General features: G+C 48.4%; 8 protein-coding genes across 8 annotated transcripts; 6 read left to right on the plus strand and 2 right to left on the minus strand.

Annotated features, from left to right (window-relative positions):
- Positions 1–54: 54 nt before the first annotated feature.
- On the plus strand, positions 55–5,102 carry HD556DRAFT_1316545 (pre-mRNA splicing factor). Its single transcript, XM_041301153.1, has 20 exons — positions 55–327; positions 380–564; positions 614–773; positions 820–954; positions 1,012–1,514; positions 1,566–1,595; positions 1,649–2,006; positions 2,084–2,275; positions 2,330–2,487; positions 2,537–2,609; positions 2,659–2,790; positions 2,844–2,905; positions 2,957–3,167; positions 3,219–3,522; positions 3,573–4,049; positions 4,101–4,244; positions 4,293–4,417; positions 4,466–4,555; positions 4,608–4,737; positions 4,791–5,102. Exons 1-20 carry the CDS (start codon positions 183–185, stop codon positions 4,936–4,938), a joined length of 3,762 nt encoding a protein of 1,253 aa, XP_041167577.1. The 5' UTR covers positions 55–182; the 3' UTR covers positions 4,939–5,102.
- Positions 5,041–6,753, plus strand: HD556DRAFT_1316550 (6-phosphogluconate dehydrogenase). The gene is made up of 5 exons (XM_041301154.1): positions 5,041–5,294; positions 5,349–5,588; positions 5,646–6,081; positions 6,134–6,254; positions 6,301–6,753. Exons 1-5 carry the CDS (start codon positions 5,133–5,135, stop codon positions 6,569–6,571), a joined length of 1,230 nt encoding a protein of 409 aa, XP_041167578.1. The 5' UTR covers positions 5,041–5,132; the 3' UTR covers positions 6,572–6,753.
- A 1,814-nt stretch (positions 6,754–8,567) lies between these two features.
- Positions 8,568–10,351, plus strand: HD556DRAFT_1435647 (uncharacterized protein; the record flags this gene model as incomplete). Its single annotated transcript, XM_041305463.1, has 4 exons — positions 8,568–9,926; positions 9,979–10,062; positions 10,110–10,235; positions 10,289–10,351. 4 exons carry the CDS (start codon positions 8,568–8,570, stop codon positions 10,349–10,351), a joined length of 1,632 nt encoding a protein of 543 aa, XP_041167579.1.
- A 231-nt stretch (positions 10,352–10,582) lies between these two features.
- On the minus strand, positions 10,583–10,885 carry HD556DRAFT_1224071 (uncharacterized protein; the record flags this gene model as incomplete). The annotated part of the gene is made up of 1 exon (XM_041296932.1): positions 10,583–10,885. One exon carries the CDS (start codon positions 10,883–10,885, stop codon positions 10,583–10,585), a length of 303 nt encoding a protein of 100 aa, XP_041167580.1.
- A 65-nt stretch (positions 10,886–10,950) lies between these two features.
- Positions 10,951–12,202, plus strand: HD556DRAFT_1316565 (glycosyltransferase family 2 protein). The gene is made up of 7 exons (XM_041301155.1): positions 10,951–11,149; positions 11,198–11,297; positions 11,347–11,381; positions 11,435–11,510; positions 11,567–11,592; positions 11,636–11,830; positions 11,883–12,202. Exons 1-7 carry the CDS (start codon positions 10,998–11,000, stop codon positions 12,100–12,102), a joined length of 804 nt encoding a protein of 267 aa, XP_041167581.1. The 5' UTR covers positions 10,951–10,997; the 3' UTR covers positions 12,103–12,202.
- Positions 12,203–12,332: 130 nt separating this feature from the next.
- HD556DRAFT_1223755 (uncharacterized protein) lies at positions 12,333–13,245 on the plus strand (the record flags this gene model as incomplete). The annotated part of the gene is made up of 3 exons (XM_041296911.1): positions 12,333–12,452; positions 12,505–12,903; positions 12,958–13,245. 3 exons carry the CDS (start codon positions 12,333–12,335, stop codon positions 13,243–13,245), a joined length of 807 nt encoding a protein of 268 aa, XP_041167582.1.
- Positions 13,246–13,349: 104 nt separating this feature from the next.
- On the minus strand, positions 13,350–14,249 carry HD556DRAFT_1223418 (chromosome segregation protein Spc25-domain-containing protein; the record flags this gene model as incomplete). Its single annotated transcript, XM_041296884.1, has 4 exons — positions 13,350–13,477; positions 13,530–13,730; positions 13,786–13,932; positions 13,985–14,249. The coding sequence occupies 4 exons, from the start codon at positions 14,247–14,249 to the stop codon at positions 13,350–13,352; spliced, it is 741 nt and encodes a 246-aa protein (XP_041167583.1).
- A 160-nt stretch (positions 14,250–14,409) lies between these two features.
- HD556DRAFT_1223736 (AGC/NDR protein kinase) lies at positions 14,410–16,311 on the plus strand (the record flags this gene model as incomplete). Its single annotated transcript, XM_041296908.1, has 6 exons — positions 14,410–14,665; positions 14,720–15,033; positions 15,082–15,339; positions 15,390–15,488; positions 15,537–15,892; positions 15,954–16,311. 6 exons carry the CDS (start codon positions 14,410–14,412, stop codon positions 16,309–16,311), a joined length of 1,641 nt encoding a protein of 546 aa, XP_041167584.1.
- Between the last annotated feature and the right edge of the window lie 274 nt (positions 16,312–16,585).

Consider the following 16,585-nt stretch of genomic DNA (forward strand, 5'->3'; position numbering starts at 1 on the left):
CCAGCAGCATGTGACTAGCTGTGTCGAATTATGCAAGAGCCGCTGACGTAAGACTATATCTCCAACACCAGTGCGCAAGGCCTTAGTTAGGCTTGAGTGTTTCATGTGCTAAAGCCTACGTGCATCGGCAACCTCTTTAAACAATTCAACGACTAGGCAACTTGGACTGAATTAGGCGGTCCATGTCTTCCAATACAGATGATGGGTTTAAGCACCAGGTTGCCATTCAACTTTCACGAGCATTGAACCTCGTAAACCCAAACGACTTGCTCGCAGAGCGTGTTATTGACATAGCTAAAACCAATTCCGCCGAAGGCTTTGCCAAAGGTGAGTTTCTCTGCACTGGAGTCCAGGCACGCTCGCTAACACTTTGTTGCAGCGGCTCGGGCGTTTGGCAAGTTTCAAGATTCCTTTTTGACCGAACTGCATGACGAAATCTTGTCACATGTCAAGCAGGAGGCTTCTGGGCTTGCTCCTCGTCCTGTCGAAGGTATAACTGTCCATGACAGCGAGGTGCTCGAGCCTGATCCAATCCGGCAAGGCGGCCTCGTGAGGGACGATACCGTACGTTTATCACCGCTCATTGTTCTATATAATTGCTCATAATCTACAGAGACACACTTTCCGTCAGCCTGCAAAGCCAATTGAACCACCAACTCCTCGCGGCTCTCTGCTCGGCCTTGATCGACTAGCGAAAGAAAAGAGAGAACAGGCCCTATCCGAGAATGGCCCTCGAAAAAAGCCGAGGCTGAATGATGACACTTTTTTCAAAGGTGCGACAAGGTTGCGGTTTCGTAATATTATCTTACCTTGCACTAGTCCCCAGTTTGCCAACCGGACGAGGAAATAGTTTAAGGCAGCGAGGAGAAGAGACACCGTCTCATCCAGGCGGTCTGTCGGATCCCGCAAGGGCCCGCTTGGAGGAGTACCGACGAAACCGTGAAAAGCAGAAAGGTACGACTGATATATCCCGCTGTGGCGTGTCGTTTCTGACTACAAAGTAACCTTTAGAAGGAATCACTGCCGTGCAGGAGCAACGGTCTCACACTTCTCAAGGACTTGGAGATTTTCAACGACGATCAAATCGGGATAATGATGGGGGATGGGTTCGACGAGGCCATGACAAGGATCGGCAAAATGGACGCGGCTGGGATTCTACACCCCACTCAGAGCGTGGTAGTAGCAATCGCGATGCGCCTAGTGTCCGTGTGCCTAATGTTGGGTGGGATTCAACGCCGAGACGACAAGAGGGCGAAGGATCTGGCTGGGGAGGGGCAAGGAATCGTGCTTGGGATGCACCAACACCGCGCATTCCGAGAGGCGGAAGCCCGGAAGATGATGGACTCCTTGGTGTCGATGTAAGGGAATGGGAGGAGGAGCAGCTGCGGCTGGACCGTGATTGGTATACTGGAGCAGAAGAAGGTGGTGTTGCTGGAGACGAAGAACACAACCCTTTGGCACAATACGAGGATCTCGCCGCATTGAAGGACGCAGAGATTTCGAAAAAACAAGTGGTATTTGATTCGCATCTGCAAGTTGCTTAATGTTGCTGAAGTTTTTTGTAGAGGAGAATATCGGCCAGGCAAGCGCAATATGTGGGACTTGATATACATTCTATCTCTTCTTTTCGTTTTGACTTTCTCTGTAGAATGCAGACAATGACCTCTGGGAAGCTAATCGGATGCTGACTTCCGGTGTTGCGACCCGTAAGGAAGTTGATCTTGACTTTGAAGACGAATCTGAGTCGACGGTGCATGTCATGGTGCATGATATCAAGCCACCTTTCTTGGATGGCAAGACGATCTTCACGAAGCAGCTCGAGCCCATCAATCCAATCCGCGACCCTACGAGCGACATGGCGATCTTTTCAAAGAAGGGGAGCGCTTTGGTGAAAGAGAAGCGAGAACAGGCGGAGAGGGCAAAGGCAGCTGCCAAACTTGCATCTCTTGGTGGCACACAACTCGGTAACATCATGGGCGTGAAGGACGAAGAAGCCGAAGCTGAAGGTGCGTGGTTATTCTCTGCCCTTGTGGCGCAGCTCGAGTTGGACATTCACGTAGTCCATTTGGAATGTTTCGTACAGCTCTGGCAGAAGCAAAGGCGAAATCTGGTGAGAAAGAGGATTATAAGGGGGATTCTAAGTTCGCTAGCCACTTGAAGGCTTCCACTGGGGTCAGCTCCTTTGCAAAGAACAGGACACTGAAGGAGCAGAGAGAGTATTTGCCTGCATTTGCATGTCGAGATGAGCTTCTCAAGGTGATCCGAGAAAACCAGGGTTAGATTTATGCTATGCAGCTGTGTCTACACTTCTAACATTTATGTTCTACAGTTGTCATTGTCGTGGGAGAGACTGGTTCTGGGAAAACTACTCAGCTGGCGCAGTTCCTTTATGAGGATGGGTACTGCGCATACGGTCTCATTGGTTGTACTCAGCCGCGTCGTGTGGCCGCTATGTCTGTAGCAAAGCGTGTTGCTGAGGAGATGGAGGCAAGTGTCAAATTAATCTTCTTGATTCTTGTGCTAACCCTTTATTCAGTGCAAGCTTGGTTCTACCGTTGGTTATGCGATTCGTTTTGAGGACTGTACATCAGCAGAAACCAAGATCAAATGTACAGTGTCATTTCCCTCATCTTTAGCTTGACTTATCTTGTTTTCTAGACATGACAGACGGTGTTCTCCAGCGAGAATCTTTGAATGAAGGTGATTTGGACCGTTACAGTGTGATCATCCTGGATGAGGCACATGAACGTTCACTAAGCACTGATGTTCTTATGGGTTTGCTTCGTAAGAGTACGCCTTATTATTACCCGGCTAAACAACGTTGGGCTCATCATTTGTTCCAGTTCTGTCTCGGAGAAGAGATTTAAGACTCATCGTCACGTCGGCAACCATGAATGCTGACAAGGCAAATATTCTCTATAACTGTTCTGGCAATGAGAGACTGACGTGATCCCAGTTTTCTGCGTTCTATGGAAATGCCCCTTGTTATACCATTCCTGGGCGTACATTTCCGGTGGAGATGTTTCATTCAAAATCACCTTGCGAGGACTACGTAGACAGTGCTGTGAAACAGGTTCTCCAAATCCATCTTTCGCTTCCCCCTGGTGATATCCTCGTATTTATGACTGGACAAGAAGACATCGAAATCACATGTCAGGTTATTAATGGTATGCAAGTTTCAAATGTTAACGACGCCATGCTCTAAATCTTTTGTTTAGAGCGACTGGCACAGCTTGATCAGCCCGCCCCTCTGGCAGTGCTCCCAATCTATTCACAGATGCCTGCCGACCTGCAGGCTAAGATTTTCGAAGCCACTCCTGATGGACGAAGGAAGGTCATCGTAGCTACTAACATTGCCGAGACTTCCTTGACGGTTGATGGGATTATTTATGTGGTCGACGCGGGCTACTCCAAGCTTAAGGTATATAATCCAAAGGTCGGAATGGATGCTCTGCAAATCACACCGGTCAGCCAAGCCAACGCCAACCAGCGGACTGGGCGTGCCGGCCGTACAGGCAGCGGGTATGTGTTCATTTTAGCTGTATCACATTAATTCCCTCAATTTTCTGCAGGTTCTGTTACCGCCTGTATACAGAAATGGCGTTTCGCAATGAGATGTTCGCGAATACCATCCCAGAAATTCAGCGCACTAATCTCGCCAATACTGTTCTGCTCCTCAAGTCTCTTGGCGTCAAGAACCTGCTTGAATTCGACTTTATGGACCCTCCTCCCCAAGCCAACATCATAAATTCAATGTACCAACTTTGGGTTTTAGGTGCGCTGGATAATCTTGGCGATTTGACGCCTGTGGGTAGGAAAATGTCCGAGTTTCCCATGGAGCCCTCCATGGCCAAGATGCTTATTGCGTCCGTGGATATGAGATGTTCAGCAGAGATGTTGACTATAGTGTCCATGCTTTCAGTACCAAGCATCTTCTACAGACCAAAAGAGAGGATGGAAGAGGCCGATGCCGCACGTGAAAAGTTCAACGTACCAGAGAGTGACCATCTGACTCTGTTGAATGTTTTCAACCAGTGGAAGAGTCATGGGTCAGTTCGTTCATCTTATTAATGCCGCAGGGTGCTCATTCTAACTCGCAGATTCCGTGATGAATGGGCTACGCGTCATTTTCTGCATCCGAAACTACTCCGCAAAGCTCGCGAGGTTAGGGCTCAGTTAGAGGACATAATGAAGTTCCAGAAGATGGAGATTATTTCTGCTGGCACAGACTTTGATATCGTCAGGTACTGTACAATAACTGCATCAATTATGTCTCATTGACCTTTTCGTAGGAAAGCTATCACTGCTGGCTATTTCCACCAATGTGCACGTGTGAAGGGTATCGGCGAGTATGTAAATATTCGCACTGGTCTCCCGACGCATCTGCATCCTACAAGTGCGCTTTATGGCCTTGGATGTATGTGATTGATTATTCTGTTTCTGGGCCTCGCTGACGACGATGAAGATACCCCCACATACGTTGTTTACCACGAGTTGATCTTGACTTCGAAGGAGTACATGACCCAGGTCACTGCGATTGATGCCATGTGGCTAGGTATGACACTGTCTTACACGTTCATGTCGGGAAATATTAATGATGATCGTAGCTGAATTTGGTGCGGTGTTCTACTCGGTCAAATTCAAGGACTTCGACGATCGTGGAATGCGGCGACAAGCCGATCGAGAATTCTCCAGAAAAGCTGAATTGGAATCGCAAATTGCGAAGCAAAGGGAAGAGTACGTGACCGACGATCTGACGAAATGGCTTTTTTTATTCACGATTGTTGCAGTCACGCACGGCAAGAGGCAGAGAAAGCTCTCGCAGTCAAGGTTTCGAGTGGAAGCAGCTCAAAGATCATTGTGCCTGGAACGCCGAGACATCCTGGCCTTGCAGGCAATCGGGTTGGTCAGACACCTAGAAGACGAGTCGGGATATGATGGATGTATTCATTCATGGGTTGCTTGCGTGTTTCATTTTATCAATAGTGTTACTTCTTCCTATGCACCATATAGTTTTGCACACGTGACCCTCGCTGGCATATCGGACAAGGCCGGCCGAGTGACTCGGTCTTAAGCAATAAAATTTATGCAGTGCTTCTTAAGCTCCCTTTCCGACTTTTTTTCCACTCAACATGGCATCCTTCGCGTCCCGTTCAGCTTCAGCCCTACGTGCTGCTTCTCGCCGTGCACCTCGTGCCGGTGCAAAAATTGCAGCCAAGCCTGCACAGAGCGCGTCCTACTCTTTGCTTGCTCGTCAGGCTTTGGCAGGCACCTCGTGCAAAGTTGCCCTTCAGGTGAAAAAAAAGTATTGGCGTGACTGATAAGCGCTGACTGTTACATGCATATAGTCCGCTACTCGGGGCGTAAAGACACTTAACTTTGCTGGCACCGAGGAGGTTGTTTACGAGCGAAGTGACTGGCCGCTCGCGAAGCTCCAGGATTACTTCAAGAACGATATCCTTGCTCTCATAGGCTATGGTTCTCAGGGCCACGGTCAAGGTTTGAATGCTCGTGACAATGGTCTCAATGTCATCGTTGGTGTCCGTAAAGACGGCGAGAGCTGGCGGCAGGCCATGGAGGACGGTTGGGTATGTCCACCTCTGCTTTGGCTTTTAGGCATCTAATGTAAACTGGTATGTGATTAGGTTCCTGGAGAGACTCTCTTCCCCATCGAAGAAGCCATCAACCAGGGCACGATTATCATGAACCTTCTCTCTGATGCAGCACAATCACAAACGTGGTCCACCATTGCACCTCTAATCACCAAGGGCAAGACCCTCTACTTCTCGCATGGCTTCTCTGTTGTATACAAGGAAGACACTAAGGTTATACCTCCCGAGGACGTCGATGTCATCTTGGTTGCGCCCAAAGGTTCTGGTCGTACTGTCCGTACTCTATTCAAAGAGGGTCGTGGCATCAACTCTAGTGTAGCCGTCTTCCAGGACGTCACTGGCAAGGCCATGGAAAAGGCTGTTGCTCTTGGTGTCGCCGTCGGCTCAGGGTACATGTACGAGACGACCTTTGAGAAGGAGGTTTACTCCGATCTCTATGGTGAACGTGGTGTGCTCATGGGTGCCATCCGTAAGTCTATTCTCACGCAAGATGCATACGTTCTCAACTGATGGTGTATCAGAGGGTCTGTTCTGCGCACAGTACAAGGTGCTCCGTGCCAACGGCCACTCTCCTTCAGAAGCCTTCAATGAAACCGTGGAGGAGGCCACTCAATCTCTATACCCCTTGATTGGACAAAAAGGGTACGTGTATATGTTCTTTTGCGCACCTTTCTCTCATCGTTCGTAGGATGGACTACATGTACAACGCCTGCTCCACGACCGCTCGCCGCGGCGCGCTTGACTGGGCACCCATCTTCGAGAAGACCAACACGCCTATCTTTGAGCAGTTGTACGAGAGCGTGCGCAACGGGACGGAGACTCGCAAGTCTCTCGAGTTCAACGGCCGCTCGACTTACCGCCAAGATCTGGCAAAAGAGCTGAAGGAGATCGATGACCAGGAGATCTGGCGTGCAGGCAGAACTGTGCGATCGCTGCGCCCCGACTACAAGGCTGAGTAGATGGGGTCACGGTTGGATCAGAGCAGCTCTTACTTACATTTACTTCTGTTACGAAAAGCGCCAAGGTGGTGCACGCTATGTCGGAGAGCATACTGTATAAAATCGATTTCTGATTACACGTTATGACTGATTGATGATCCTCCAGCCTGCGGCCCCGTATACAGGTTGTTCATACCCCGACTCTGCCCAAGTTTTGAAAGAACAATATCTGTACTTAGGTGAAGCTCGGAGCCTGAGTGTTGATGCAAATTTCTAGCAGTGGCTAGCGGGCTTTGATGGCAACGCGTATTTACTCCACGTCATGTTGTCTGTTGGCAGCTTGATGCTTGGCATGGCGGCGGTCGCTTCAAGTCGCGAATCAGAAATGTGTCATCCAAGGGCAAAGGAGATGAATTCACATCTGCGAAGCTCTCGAACCTGCCCTCACTTTCGCTAACAATATCCTTCTGCACTTCTTTCAAAGCTTTCGAGACCGAATAAGTATATGTAGGTACGCCCTTCATTACCATTCTTTCAACCGAGCTCACAAGTAAAACGAATGACCAACATTGCCTTGATACCGAGGGTCTGTGTATAGTGCTTGTTGGTGGCTCGACGTTTGGGATGTTGTGATTTCATTGCAGGCTTGCCGATACAGTCACTGTATCAGGACTTCGCTTGCTTCGCACCAGGTTAAACGCCGCTTGCAATTGTTCTGGGCAGATTCAAGTTGACCAAGAAACAGACATTTCACGCAGACCAAGACTCCCGATGAACTTGACAAGAGGTGTTGTTTAGGAAAGGTATGTGATGCATTGCTATGGCTGTACGTTCGCTCATTGGTGAGCCCGTGAAGAAATATGAGCATGGCGACTTACCACAATTTCAGGAATATGGAGGTTGTATATATATGTGTGTGAGTCATTTAATTATAATGTGGATACTCAAACAGGACTGAAAGAAGAGACATAAGTCAGAGAACATATCATATCTCTATGTTGACCTTCCACGTTCCGATTTTCCTTGTGATATTCACATTAGTGCATGTAGTTCGCTTGATGTTCAGCTATTTTGAAGCTCAGAATCAGGATCGTTCACTCATCCAGCAGCAGCACAGATTCCTGGCGTTCAGATACACATCTGGGCTATACTTAACACGGAGATTGCACTTGTGAGTGACTACACATGAACCGACGATGGTTGTCCTCAAAGTAATCAGTCTGTACGATAGGAAGTTCAAACCCACTGCCAAGGTCAGGAATGAACTCGGGATGTGCAAAGCCCATACCATTGTGGTCTACGACACGGGTGAGGCCTTGAGCTCTGAGGTCCACGATGCGCGATCCAGAAAGTTCTGCTTCCGACAAACCAAACGTGGAGATGGGAATGTGAGACTGGATGACTGTGATTGTCTGATTTCCGGTTACACAGACCAGATCTGTTTTATATGACGTACTGAACTTGACGTCGAGGGACAACAAGACCTTACCAGGTCTGTCGAGAGCTAATTTTAGTTTACATAATGTTGATGTTTCGACAGTTTGTTTCACTTTGTTTTATCAACTGAAATGGCTATTTATGTCCTCGCGGTCAAGGGAAGCAGCCGCATCTGCATCAGCTGTGCCTGACATGATGTCATCCCGGCTGTTGCAGCTGAGGGGAGCTGCAGCGCTGAAGGTTGGGATATGGATTGATCCCTCCGCAGTAGTTTAATGTCGCATTTAGAGTTACATAAATATATCGTGTACATTTGCCGAGAACAAAATCATTGTTTTTCATCGCCGTATGTATAATACAACATGTACTGACAAGCCTACGTATCATAACAATAATTAAAGTGAGATGAGGACAAGAACAAAAATGTTTTATATTCATTGAAAGGCACGGCGTAAATGTGATCTGCGACACGTCCGCTGAGTCGGACACACTAATGGACAGCGGAGCTATCATGTTCTCCCTAGTAACCTAAGATCCTGACCTGCCTTGCCAAGGCTAGCGCTGACCAGCTGCAAGTATCATGGCGGTATCACATGAGAACCAGGTGCGCCTGGCCCATTCATCACCACTAGACACCTTGGTTCGGCGAACTTCGTCTAAACGACAGGCTGTCCAACGGAAAGAAGAACGTGAGGCTCGGAAGCATGCTAATGCCATTAATCCCTCTTTGCCAGTGCCATCTTCCTCTCGGTCAACTCGTTTTCCGGCGTCGTTAGTACAAGTCCAAGATATTTCTCCGCCGAGGCTATACTATGGAACTAGTCCGAGAGTGCCCGAGTCTCCTCTGTTGCACTCGCAATTCCGTAATTCGACAGCTAGCAATGCTGACTATCTTAACATAAAGTCGTTTCTGTCGTTGACGGACGAACCAAACGGATATTATGACGAGCTTGAATCATATTACGAAGAGAATAGCATGTATTCATTGCGGCAAAGTCACACCCCCGGCGCTTCTACAGACAGCCACCGTGCTTGGCATACCACCCTAGAACCTACCAGTGGTTCCACAAATGGGTTGAACATACAATCCTCGGTTCATGACATGCATCTGTCAAACTCAAGCACTCCCGTTCCAACCGTCGTGGTTTCCAAGCCCCAGGATGTCGACAAGCAGGTCGCCGCTAATGAGCCAAAACTTGGCGGAAAGTCACCCATAGTTGACCCTACTCCCCGCATAAACTTTTCCAGGCCAGGAAGACCACCAATAATCTCTTCTGAAGAACAGAAACGCCAGGTTCTTGAACGAAATTCACGAAGAACCCGTTCTCCACTGACCGCTCATACCCCCCTTTCGTTTGTTCCAATTACGCCCCAGACGGGCGTAAGCTTTCCTGAAAACCAATTTTTGTCGCCTACGCCGCAATCTGATGCATGCTCGCCAGGGTCCTATCTTCAACCAAACTATGCTGTTTCTTCCCCGACCCTCTCATCCTCCTCCCATGTACACCTCCCCTCTCACCCCCCGTCTGTACGTCCGAGCTCACCAGAAAGCTTATACTCCACCTCATATTCATTTTACCGTTTGAGCGATGGCTCTCCATCCCCAACTGGCAATTCAAATTTTCCTACCCAACCACCTTCCTCGTCGGGCAACCGTTCACCTTCTACCGAGCCTTCAACTCCACAAGAATATCTCCAGCTAGGAATACAATACCACGAGGCCAACAAACTACAAGATAGCGCATTTTACTTCGAGAAAAGTGCAAAGGAACAAGGTGGCTGTGGGACAGGGATGCTCTTGTGGGGATTGACGCTGAGGCATGGGTGGGGATGCGAGAAGAACGAGAAAAGTGGTTTCAAGTGGCTCACAAAGGCCGCGGAAAGCGCTGTGGATGATCTGGGCAAGGCGAGAGAAGGCATGGACGTGAAGGCTGTTAGAGTGAGTTCGATCTGTGGGGCTGTATATGGAAGCGCTAATGAATCTTCCTCAGTCGGAGCTTGTACTAGCGATTTATGAGGTTGGGCAATGCTTCTTTCATGGCTGGGGCGTAGCTAAGGACTACAAGATGGCAGTCGTACGTCACCACTGATTGTCTCTAGACTTGTGCTCACTAATCTCCAGAGTTACTATCGAGTTGCTGCCAACCTCGGTGACGGGGATGCACAAGAAGATCTCGCTTTTTGCCTAGCCAATGCCAAAGGGTGCAAAAAGGATAAGAAAGAAGCTGCTAAGTGGTATCGCGCTGCTGTGAGTACAACCAGCGTGATTCTTGCAAATTATATGTTAACGTAGTTCTGTAGGTCGCACAAGGTGCCAGCGACGTAGGGATGGCGTGGATCTACAAGGACAAATACAAGGGCTAGTGCGCTGGCCAATGATGAAGAATCCTGCATCGCGGAACAGAGCCCTGCGCATCATCAGCGATGCCCGCAAAAGGCCCAATTCGGCTGAATCCTCACAACAGACAGCGGATAAAAGGGCTTCTCGAGAGATCATGAATTTCTGTCACATATAACCATGAATATAGGAGAGGTGGACAGGACAATGGATGTACCATTTTGGACAAATCATTTAATGTATCTTCGAACTGTGATTTAGATGTACAAGCTCTTGTCATCCTTTGCTTTGCCATTTGGAGTACTCTGTTGGTTAAATGCTTCGACATGAAGGACTAGGCGCCAGGGGAGCATGACTTGGCCGACAAAGCGACTAGTCTCGTTTCCCAGAATGTACTCCTCAGTGTTGACGAGGATGATATTCAAAAGTTGGTCAGTGCCCATGAATGTGCCAATGAACACTCGATTATCGGTCGTCGTGATGCGAAGGGTTGTAGTGAGTAGAGACTTGAGGGCTGTGATAGACGGAGACGTGTTTTGGTCAGTGCTTGAGGGCGACATCGATGACGAAAGCAATGAGGATGATTCAAAGGAGGTCATAAAGTAATATGAAAGAGCCGACGCCTGCAAACTCGCACGCTAACTGCCATCCAGTCGCAAGACTATAAAGTTAATGAACCCTTTCGCCAGCCCAGTGTCGCTGAACATGCAAGGCCAATACAACACGCCAAACACTCACAAGTATTCTGTTATTCTACCGACCTACAATGAGCGCAAGAACCTCCCAATTATTATCTGGTTGCTAGCGAAGGTTTTTGAGGAACAGTGCGTTCTGTCTGCTTAACATGCCGAAAGCCAGACTGAGTATACCAGTCAGCTTGCATGGGAGATCATCATCGTAGATGATGCGAGTCCGGATGGGACACAAGAAGTTGCCATTGAGTTGGCAAGGGCTTATGGCGAGGACAAAATAGTGAGTGCAAATGGATCACGCGTTGAGGTCCGACTCATTGTCGGTCAAGCTTCTCAAACCACGGGCAGGAAAACTTGGACTCGGGTAAGTGCTAGGAGTAAGTATGGAAAACGAACGCGTCGTCAGATTGTGCGTAGGACTGCATATATCCATGGACTCGAGTTCTGCACTGGTGACTTTGTGATAATAATGGATGCCGACTTTTCGCATCACGTACGTGCTTCACCATCCTTTGACACACAAGTTCTAATGCGCATCCATCTCGTCAGCCCAAGTTCATTCCGCAATTTATCAGGTGTGTTGTCTTTTCCTAACTTTGCCCTGTTAACAACGTGTAGATTGCAACAAGCACATAACCTCGACATTGTGACAGGAACGCGATATCGCTCAACATCCACTCCATACCTTTCTGAAACTCAACCTGGTGGCGTGCACGGCTGGGACCTGAAGCGCAAATTAGTTTCACGAGGAGCAAATTTCCTAGCTGCTACTGTGCTGAACCCCGGCGTGAGCGACCTAACGGGCAGTTTTAGGTACGTAGATTATTAGTTCGGGAAAGCGGGCTGAAACTTAATGCTGGTGTAGACTGTACCGGTTACCCGTTCTTCGGCATATCATCACACTGACACAGTCCAGGGGGTACGTGTTCCAGATGGAGATGATGGTAAGGGCACGGGCGCTGGGGTACACCGTTGGCGAGGTTCCGATCACTTTTGTGGATCGGATATTTGGAGAAAGCAAGCTCGGTGCGGACGAAGTTGTGGGATATGCAAAGGGCGTGTGGCAGTTATTCAAGTCGGTTTGAAAGCACTGTAAATGTGGCATTAGCCTTGATCATAATTTATGGTACTCGGTCCCATTTTTTAGATGGTCAATTCGAACAATTAGAGTTTTTCAATATCTCATCTCATTGTTATCAGTGTGGACTGTGGTTGGATGACATCATATATATTCCATCTTTGTCAGCCTTTGGTTTTCATCCGAAGCTTCATCTCTCACATCTAGATTCCAAACCACCTACACAACTGCTGCATAATGAGTTTGCTACAAGGCGTGCTCAAATCGCAATCACAGACCCATGAATTGAATGGACTCCATCCATCTTCCAGGCAATCCCAGGCTGAGAATGACTCAGACGATGAGCTTGTTGGCGTGGTATGCCCCCATATCGTCTACTCTAATATCAATTACTCAACATATTCTCAAGTTCTCACTACCAGGGACGCCAGCGAGGTCGAGAGGACCTTCACGCCCCTCATCGCGCCCTGTGTCACCCACACGAAGAGGTTTCGCTCGCTCTGCGAGTGCATTGCCATTGAAGGGCCTCTCGAATGACCCCCTAAAAGTATTTCCAACTCAAGTATCGCAAAACATCTTCCGGTGGCTTGGGATATCTGAGCTCGCGACCTGCGCTAGGGTATCGAGAAAGTGGAATAAGAGTCAGACACTGAACTACAGCAAGTCATATATATATATATTAGTGTGCTGTATGCTAATGGTCTACGTTGTGTTACAAGTTTGGTTCCAGCATTATAGGAAGGAAAACTTCCATGACGAAACTCTTCCCCCCGGGAAGTGGACTAGAAGGGAGTCGAAACAGAATTGGGTGAGTACTCTATCTTCCTGTGTCTGGCTGTATGATTCGATGATTTGTTCTCAGCGGATGACCTACATTAAATCTGTGTCGAATCGCTCGCCTCCATCATCACCGTTGCCTTCGAGAGGCTCAGGTCGTACTTCACCGTCACAGTCAGGCCATCAAACGCCAAAAGAACTTAAAGAAGAGCAATGGCGACAAGAGGAGCTTACGCAAAGCCGGCCAGGCAAGTTGGAGATGAGAGAAATGTACAAGGAGCTGGGTGGCCGCAAGAGCCGGACCAAGGGAAAGCTGGGAGGTTCTGGGGGTCATAGAGACCGGACGGGTTGGGGGGAAGGAGACGATGATTAACATGGAAGACAGGGTAGTATGTACATATAAGTTTGTAGCTTTCTTGGAGATTATCGTGGTATATGTTGTATTGATTCATAGGCGGTATAGGAATTGGCAATCTCCTAATGTTTCTCTACTAATAGGGCAAACGCCGAGCGCATTGACCTGATAAAATGGAATATATCTCTTGTTTCGTTTAGTTCATTAAGTAGTATGGGGAGATTTGGCAGTGGTGGTGTGGTCGTTATCACTGGTTGGCATATGTAAGTGCCACCTTTGAGATAGGCCATTGACTTGCATACCTTGATTTGAGCTGGATGCGACGTCGAGCACGAAGCTGAATTCACGGTCAATGTCAAGCTTGTCAATGTGCGTAAATCGGATGAGGAGCCGGTCCTTCTCTATTCCCTCGATATGACAACGTAGACGGGTTTCGCAGGCATTTAATTCAGGTCCTGTTTGTGCTGCATGCATCTCCAACGTCTGCCGTTCTCGATCTTTTTCTGCAGAAAGTAGCCTAATCAGCGTAAGCAAGAAAATTACAACGAGAGTACATACCTCTCTTCAAATTGGCAGTGAGGGCACGATATTGCTCTATCTCTGCATCAACAGACTGGCAGGTTTCACGGATTGATGCGAGCTGGCGTTTCAGAGCGGTGATTGATGTCTCAGCTTCTCGGACCTCCTCCTTTTCCCTTTCCATTACTGAGAGACGTCACTGCTGCACAATTACACCACCACAAGCATGACCACGTACCAGCCAGCAGCTCAATCTCCTTCACCTTACACTGATTAGTTTCAGCCTTTACTGCAACAGTCTTCTCAACCAAACGTTTCTTGTCTGCCTCCTGAGCATTCCTGTGTTTGGTGATCTCTGCTACTGCGCGATTTGCATAGTTGGTGACCGCTCTGAGAAAATTAGATGTGGAAGCTTCATATGCGTACAGACGCAGGTCGACAGAAGGGTTAGGCTCGGCGAGGATTGAAGCAAGATCAATATGAGTAGGACGAACTTGAGGCATGGTCAATCAGCAATATTGTCAGCAAACTTTCGGACTCCTTTCCAGAACGCGTCCGTCATGTGACCGTATCAATTATCCATAAGAATCAAACCAGTCTCATCTTCATCATACAAAGATCGATAGACCAGGAACATCTAGGATATCAACTGAGTTATGCTCTATGGCTCCCCTTCCATCTAGATCAGATTCGCCCCAATATCGAGATATACATATGGACACGGCAAAGGGAATCACATTGGGACTTCGGGACATCCACATGAGTACCGCAAAGCCTAACGGCGGCGCTTGGTCTGATGATATTTCAATGGACACTGCACGAAATGCGACAACCGTGAAAGCAGGTGGATTTCAGCTCTGGGAGAGGGAATTGCTCCAGAGCGCCGAGGTCAAGCGCAAGGCCACCGTGGCCCAACTATGTGAGCATCTCATTTTGAGACCTTCCCCGATCTCACCATCTATGCTCCTACCAGTTTTTCTCGACTACTACTTTATGAACCTTGGATATATCGCATCCAGGAAAGAAAGGAGGGCACGCTTTGATGCAGATACTACCAAAAGGCAGCTAACAGCCGCCGAGTACGCAAAGGAGTTCAAGTCGTATTGTGGGCGAGAGAGAGTAATTCTGAGAAAACGCAGAGCAAAGCTGAGGGTTGACCAATTTCATATCATCGCACAAGTCGGGCAGGGTGGTTATGGTGAGGTGTTCTTGGCACGGAAACAGGACACAGGAGAGATATGCGCTCTCAAGAAGATGAAGAAACGTATATTGTTCAAGATGGATGAGGTTTGTTATCCCACTCACAGATCTGCGTGAAGACTGATGCATTTCAAGGTGCGGCACGTCTTAGTGGAGCGCGACATCCTTACCGCAACCAAAACACCCTGGCTCGTCAGACTTCTTTATGCATTCCAGGACGCACAACACGTGTATTTAGCAATGGAGTATGTTCCCGGAGGCGATTTTCGTACTCTTCTCAACAATTCTGGCGTTCTCAAGGAAGAGCATGCAAGGTTTTATATTTCAGAAATGTTCGTCGCTGTCAACGAGCTTCACAAGCTTGGTTACATTCATCGTGACTTGAAGCCGGAGGTAAAACTGTGTCGCATGCGCAAGATCTGTAGTACTGACAATGCCTCCAGAACTTCCTTGTGGACGGCACCGGACACGTCAAGCTGACTGACTTCGGCCTTGCCACAGGTGCCCTCAATCCCAAGCGCATTGAATCGATGAAGTTGAAGGTCTGTCTGCGACCCTGATTTCATCCTGTGCGCCCTAATATTTCTCAGCTCGATAAAGCGAAAGACGTCCAAGTCGTCTACCGCTCTACCCTAGAACGCCGCTCCATGTACAAATCCATTCGCGCTGAAGACCCACGGTATGCAGACTCCATAGTTGGCTCACCCGATTACATGGCGCCGGAGGTCCTCAGAGGCAAACCATACACTTATTCAGTCGACTATTGGTCGCTAGGTTGCATATTCTTCGAATTTCTCGCTGGTTTTCCGCCCTTCAGTGGCGGTACGCCAGAGGAGACCTGGACAAACCTGAAGAATTGGACGAAGGTACTGAGAAGGCCAGAGTATGATAAGCCTGAAGACTTGATCTTCAACTTGACGGATATTGCATGGGATGCCGTGACCAGGTACATGGCTTGCTACCGTGTGTTGTCTGACGACGCTGAATGCCTCTTGTTTCCTGTTCAGACTCATCTCGCACTCGAGCGTTCGATACTCTACTCTTACACAGGTCACAAGCCACCCTTTCTTTGACGGGATGCAGTGGGAAGACCTCCGTTCAACACGCGCACCGTTTGTGCCTGCTCTTGACTCAGAGATTGACACTGGGTACTATGATGATTTCACTTCTGCGGAAGACATGGCGAAGTACGCCGAAGTGAAAGACAAGCAGCGAAACGTAGAGAAGGTAAAGGAAAAGGAAGAGCCAGAAGCCCGAGGTGTCTGGGTCGGCTTCACCTTTGGTAAAAATGGTCCGGGAGGAAAGCTGTTTGGTTCGTTGGATTCGAGTCAAGATGATGGTGAAGCATTGGCTACTATATTTTGATATCGTGGTACTTTCGCTAATGCCTCGTGCTCATCATGAGGGTTTTGTTCCCTATCCCCCAATCATTGCAGAAACAACAGATACCGGGTTGATGTAGAAGTAATGACAACTGAGACCTAGTGTAAACCCAAAGAGACAGATCGAGGGATATCAAGACGTAATCAGACCTCAACGCCTGAGGAAGAGAATCCAATCTTAAGTAAGAGAAGGTGAGTTGTGATTCTCAAACGTTAGGGATCCGACTGTAACGGCTAGTCAAACAAACACCTGTCAG

The sequence above is a fragment of the Suillus plorans genome (assembly GCF_016647745.1).
Source record: "Suillus plorans strain S12 chromosome Unknown HD556scaffold_1, whole genome shotgun sequence".
NCBI classification, from domain to species: domain Eukaryota; kingdom Fungi; phylum Basidiomycota; class Agaricomycetes; order Boletales; family Suillaceae; genus Suillus; species Suillus plorans.

Coding starts and splice junctions, on each gene's coding strand:
- HD556DRAFT_1316545 (XM_041301153.1), top strand. CDS start 183: ATGTCTTCCAATACAGATGATGGGTTTAAGCACCAGGTTGCCATTCAA. Junction 2,610..2,658: donor AGCAGAAACCAAGATCAAAT/GTACAGTGTCAT, acceptor CTTGTTTTCTAG/ACATGACAGACGGTGTTCTC. Junction 4,245..4,292: donor ACAGACTTTGATATCGTCAG/GTACTGTACAAT, acceptor ACCTTTTCGTAG/GAAAGCTATCACTGCTGGCT.
- HD556DRAFT_1316550 (XM_041301154.1), top strand. CDS start 5,133: ATGGCATCCTTCGCGTCCCGTTCAGCTTCAGCCCTACGTGCTGCTTCT. Junction 5,295..5,348: donor CGTGCAAAGTTGCCCTTCAG/GTGAAAAAAAAG, acceptor ACATGCATATAG/TCCGCTACTCGGGGCGTAAA. Junction 6,082..6,133: donor TGTGCTCATGGGTGCCATCC/GTAAGTCTATTC, acceptor ATGGTGTATCAG/AGGGTCTGTTCTGCGCACAG.
- HD556DRAFT_1316565 (XM_041301155.1), top strand. CDS start 10,998: ATGAACCCTTTCGCCAGCCCAGTGTCGCTGAACATGCAAGGCCAATAC. Junction 11,382..11,434: donor GCAGGAAAACTTGGACTCGG/GTAAGTGCTAGG, acceptor GATTGTGCGTAG/GACTGCATATATCCATGGAC. Junction 11,831..11,882: donor GACCTAACGGGCAGTTTTAG/GTACGTAGATTA, acceptor ATGCTGGTGTAG/ACTGTACCGGTTACCCGTTC.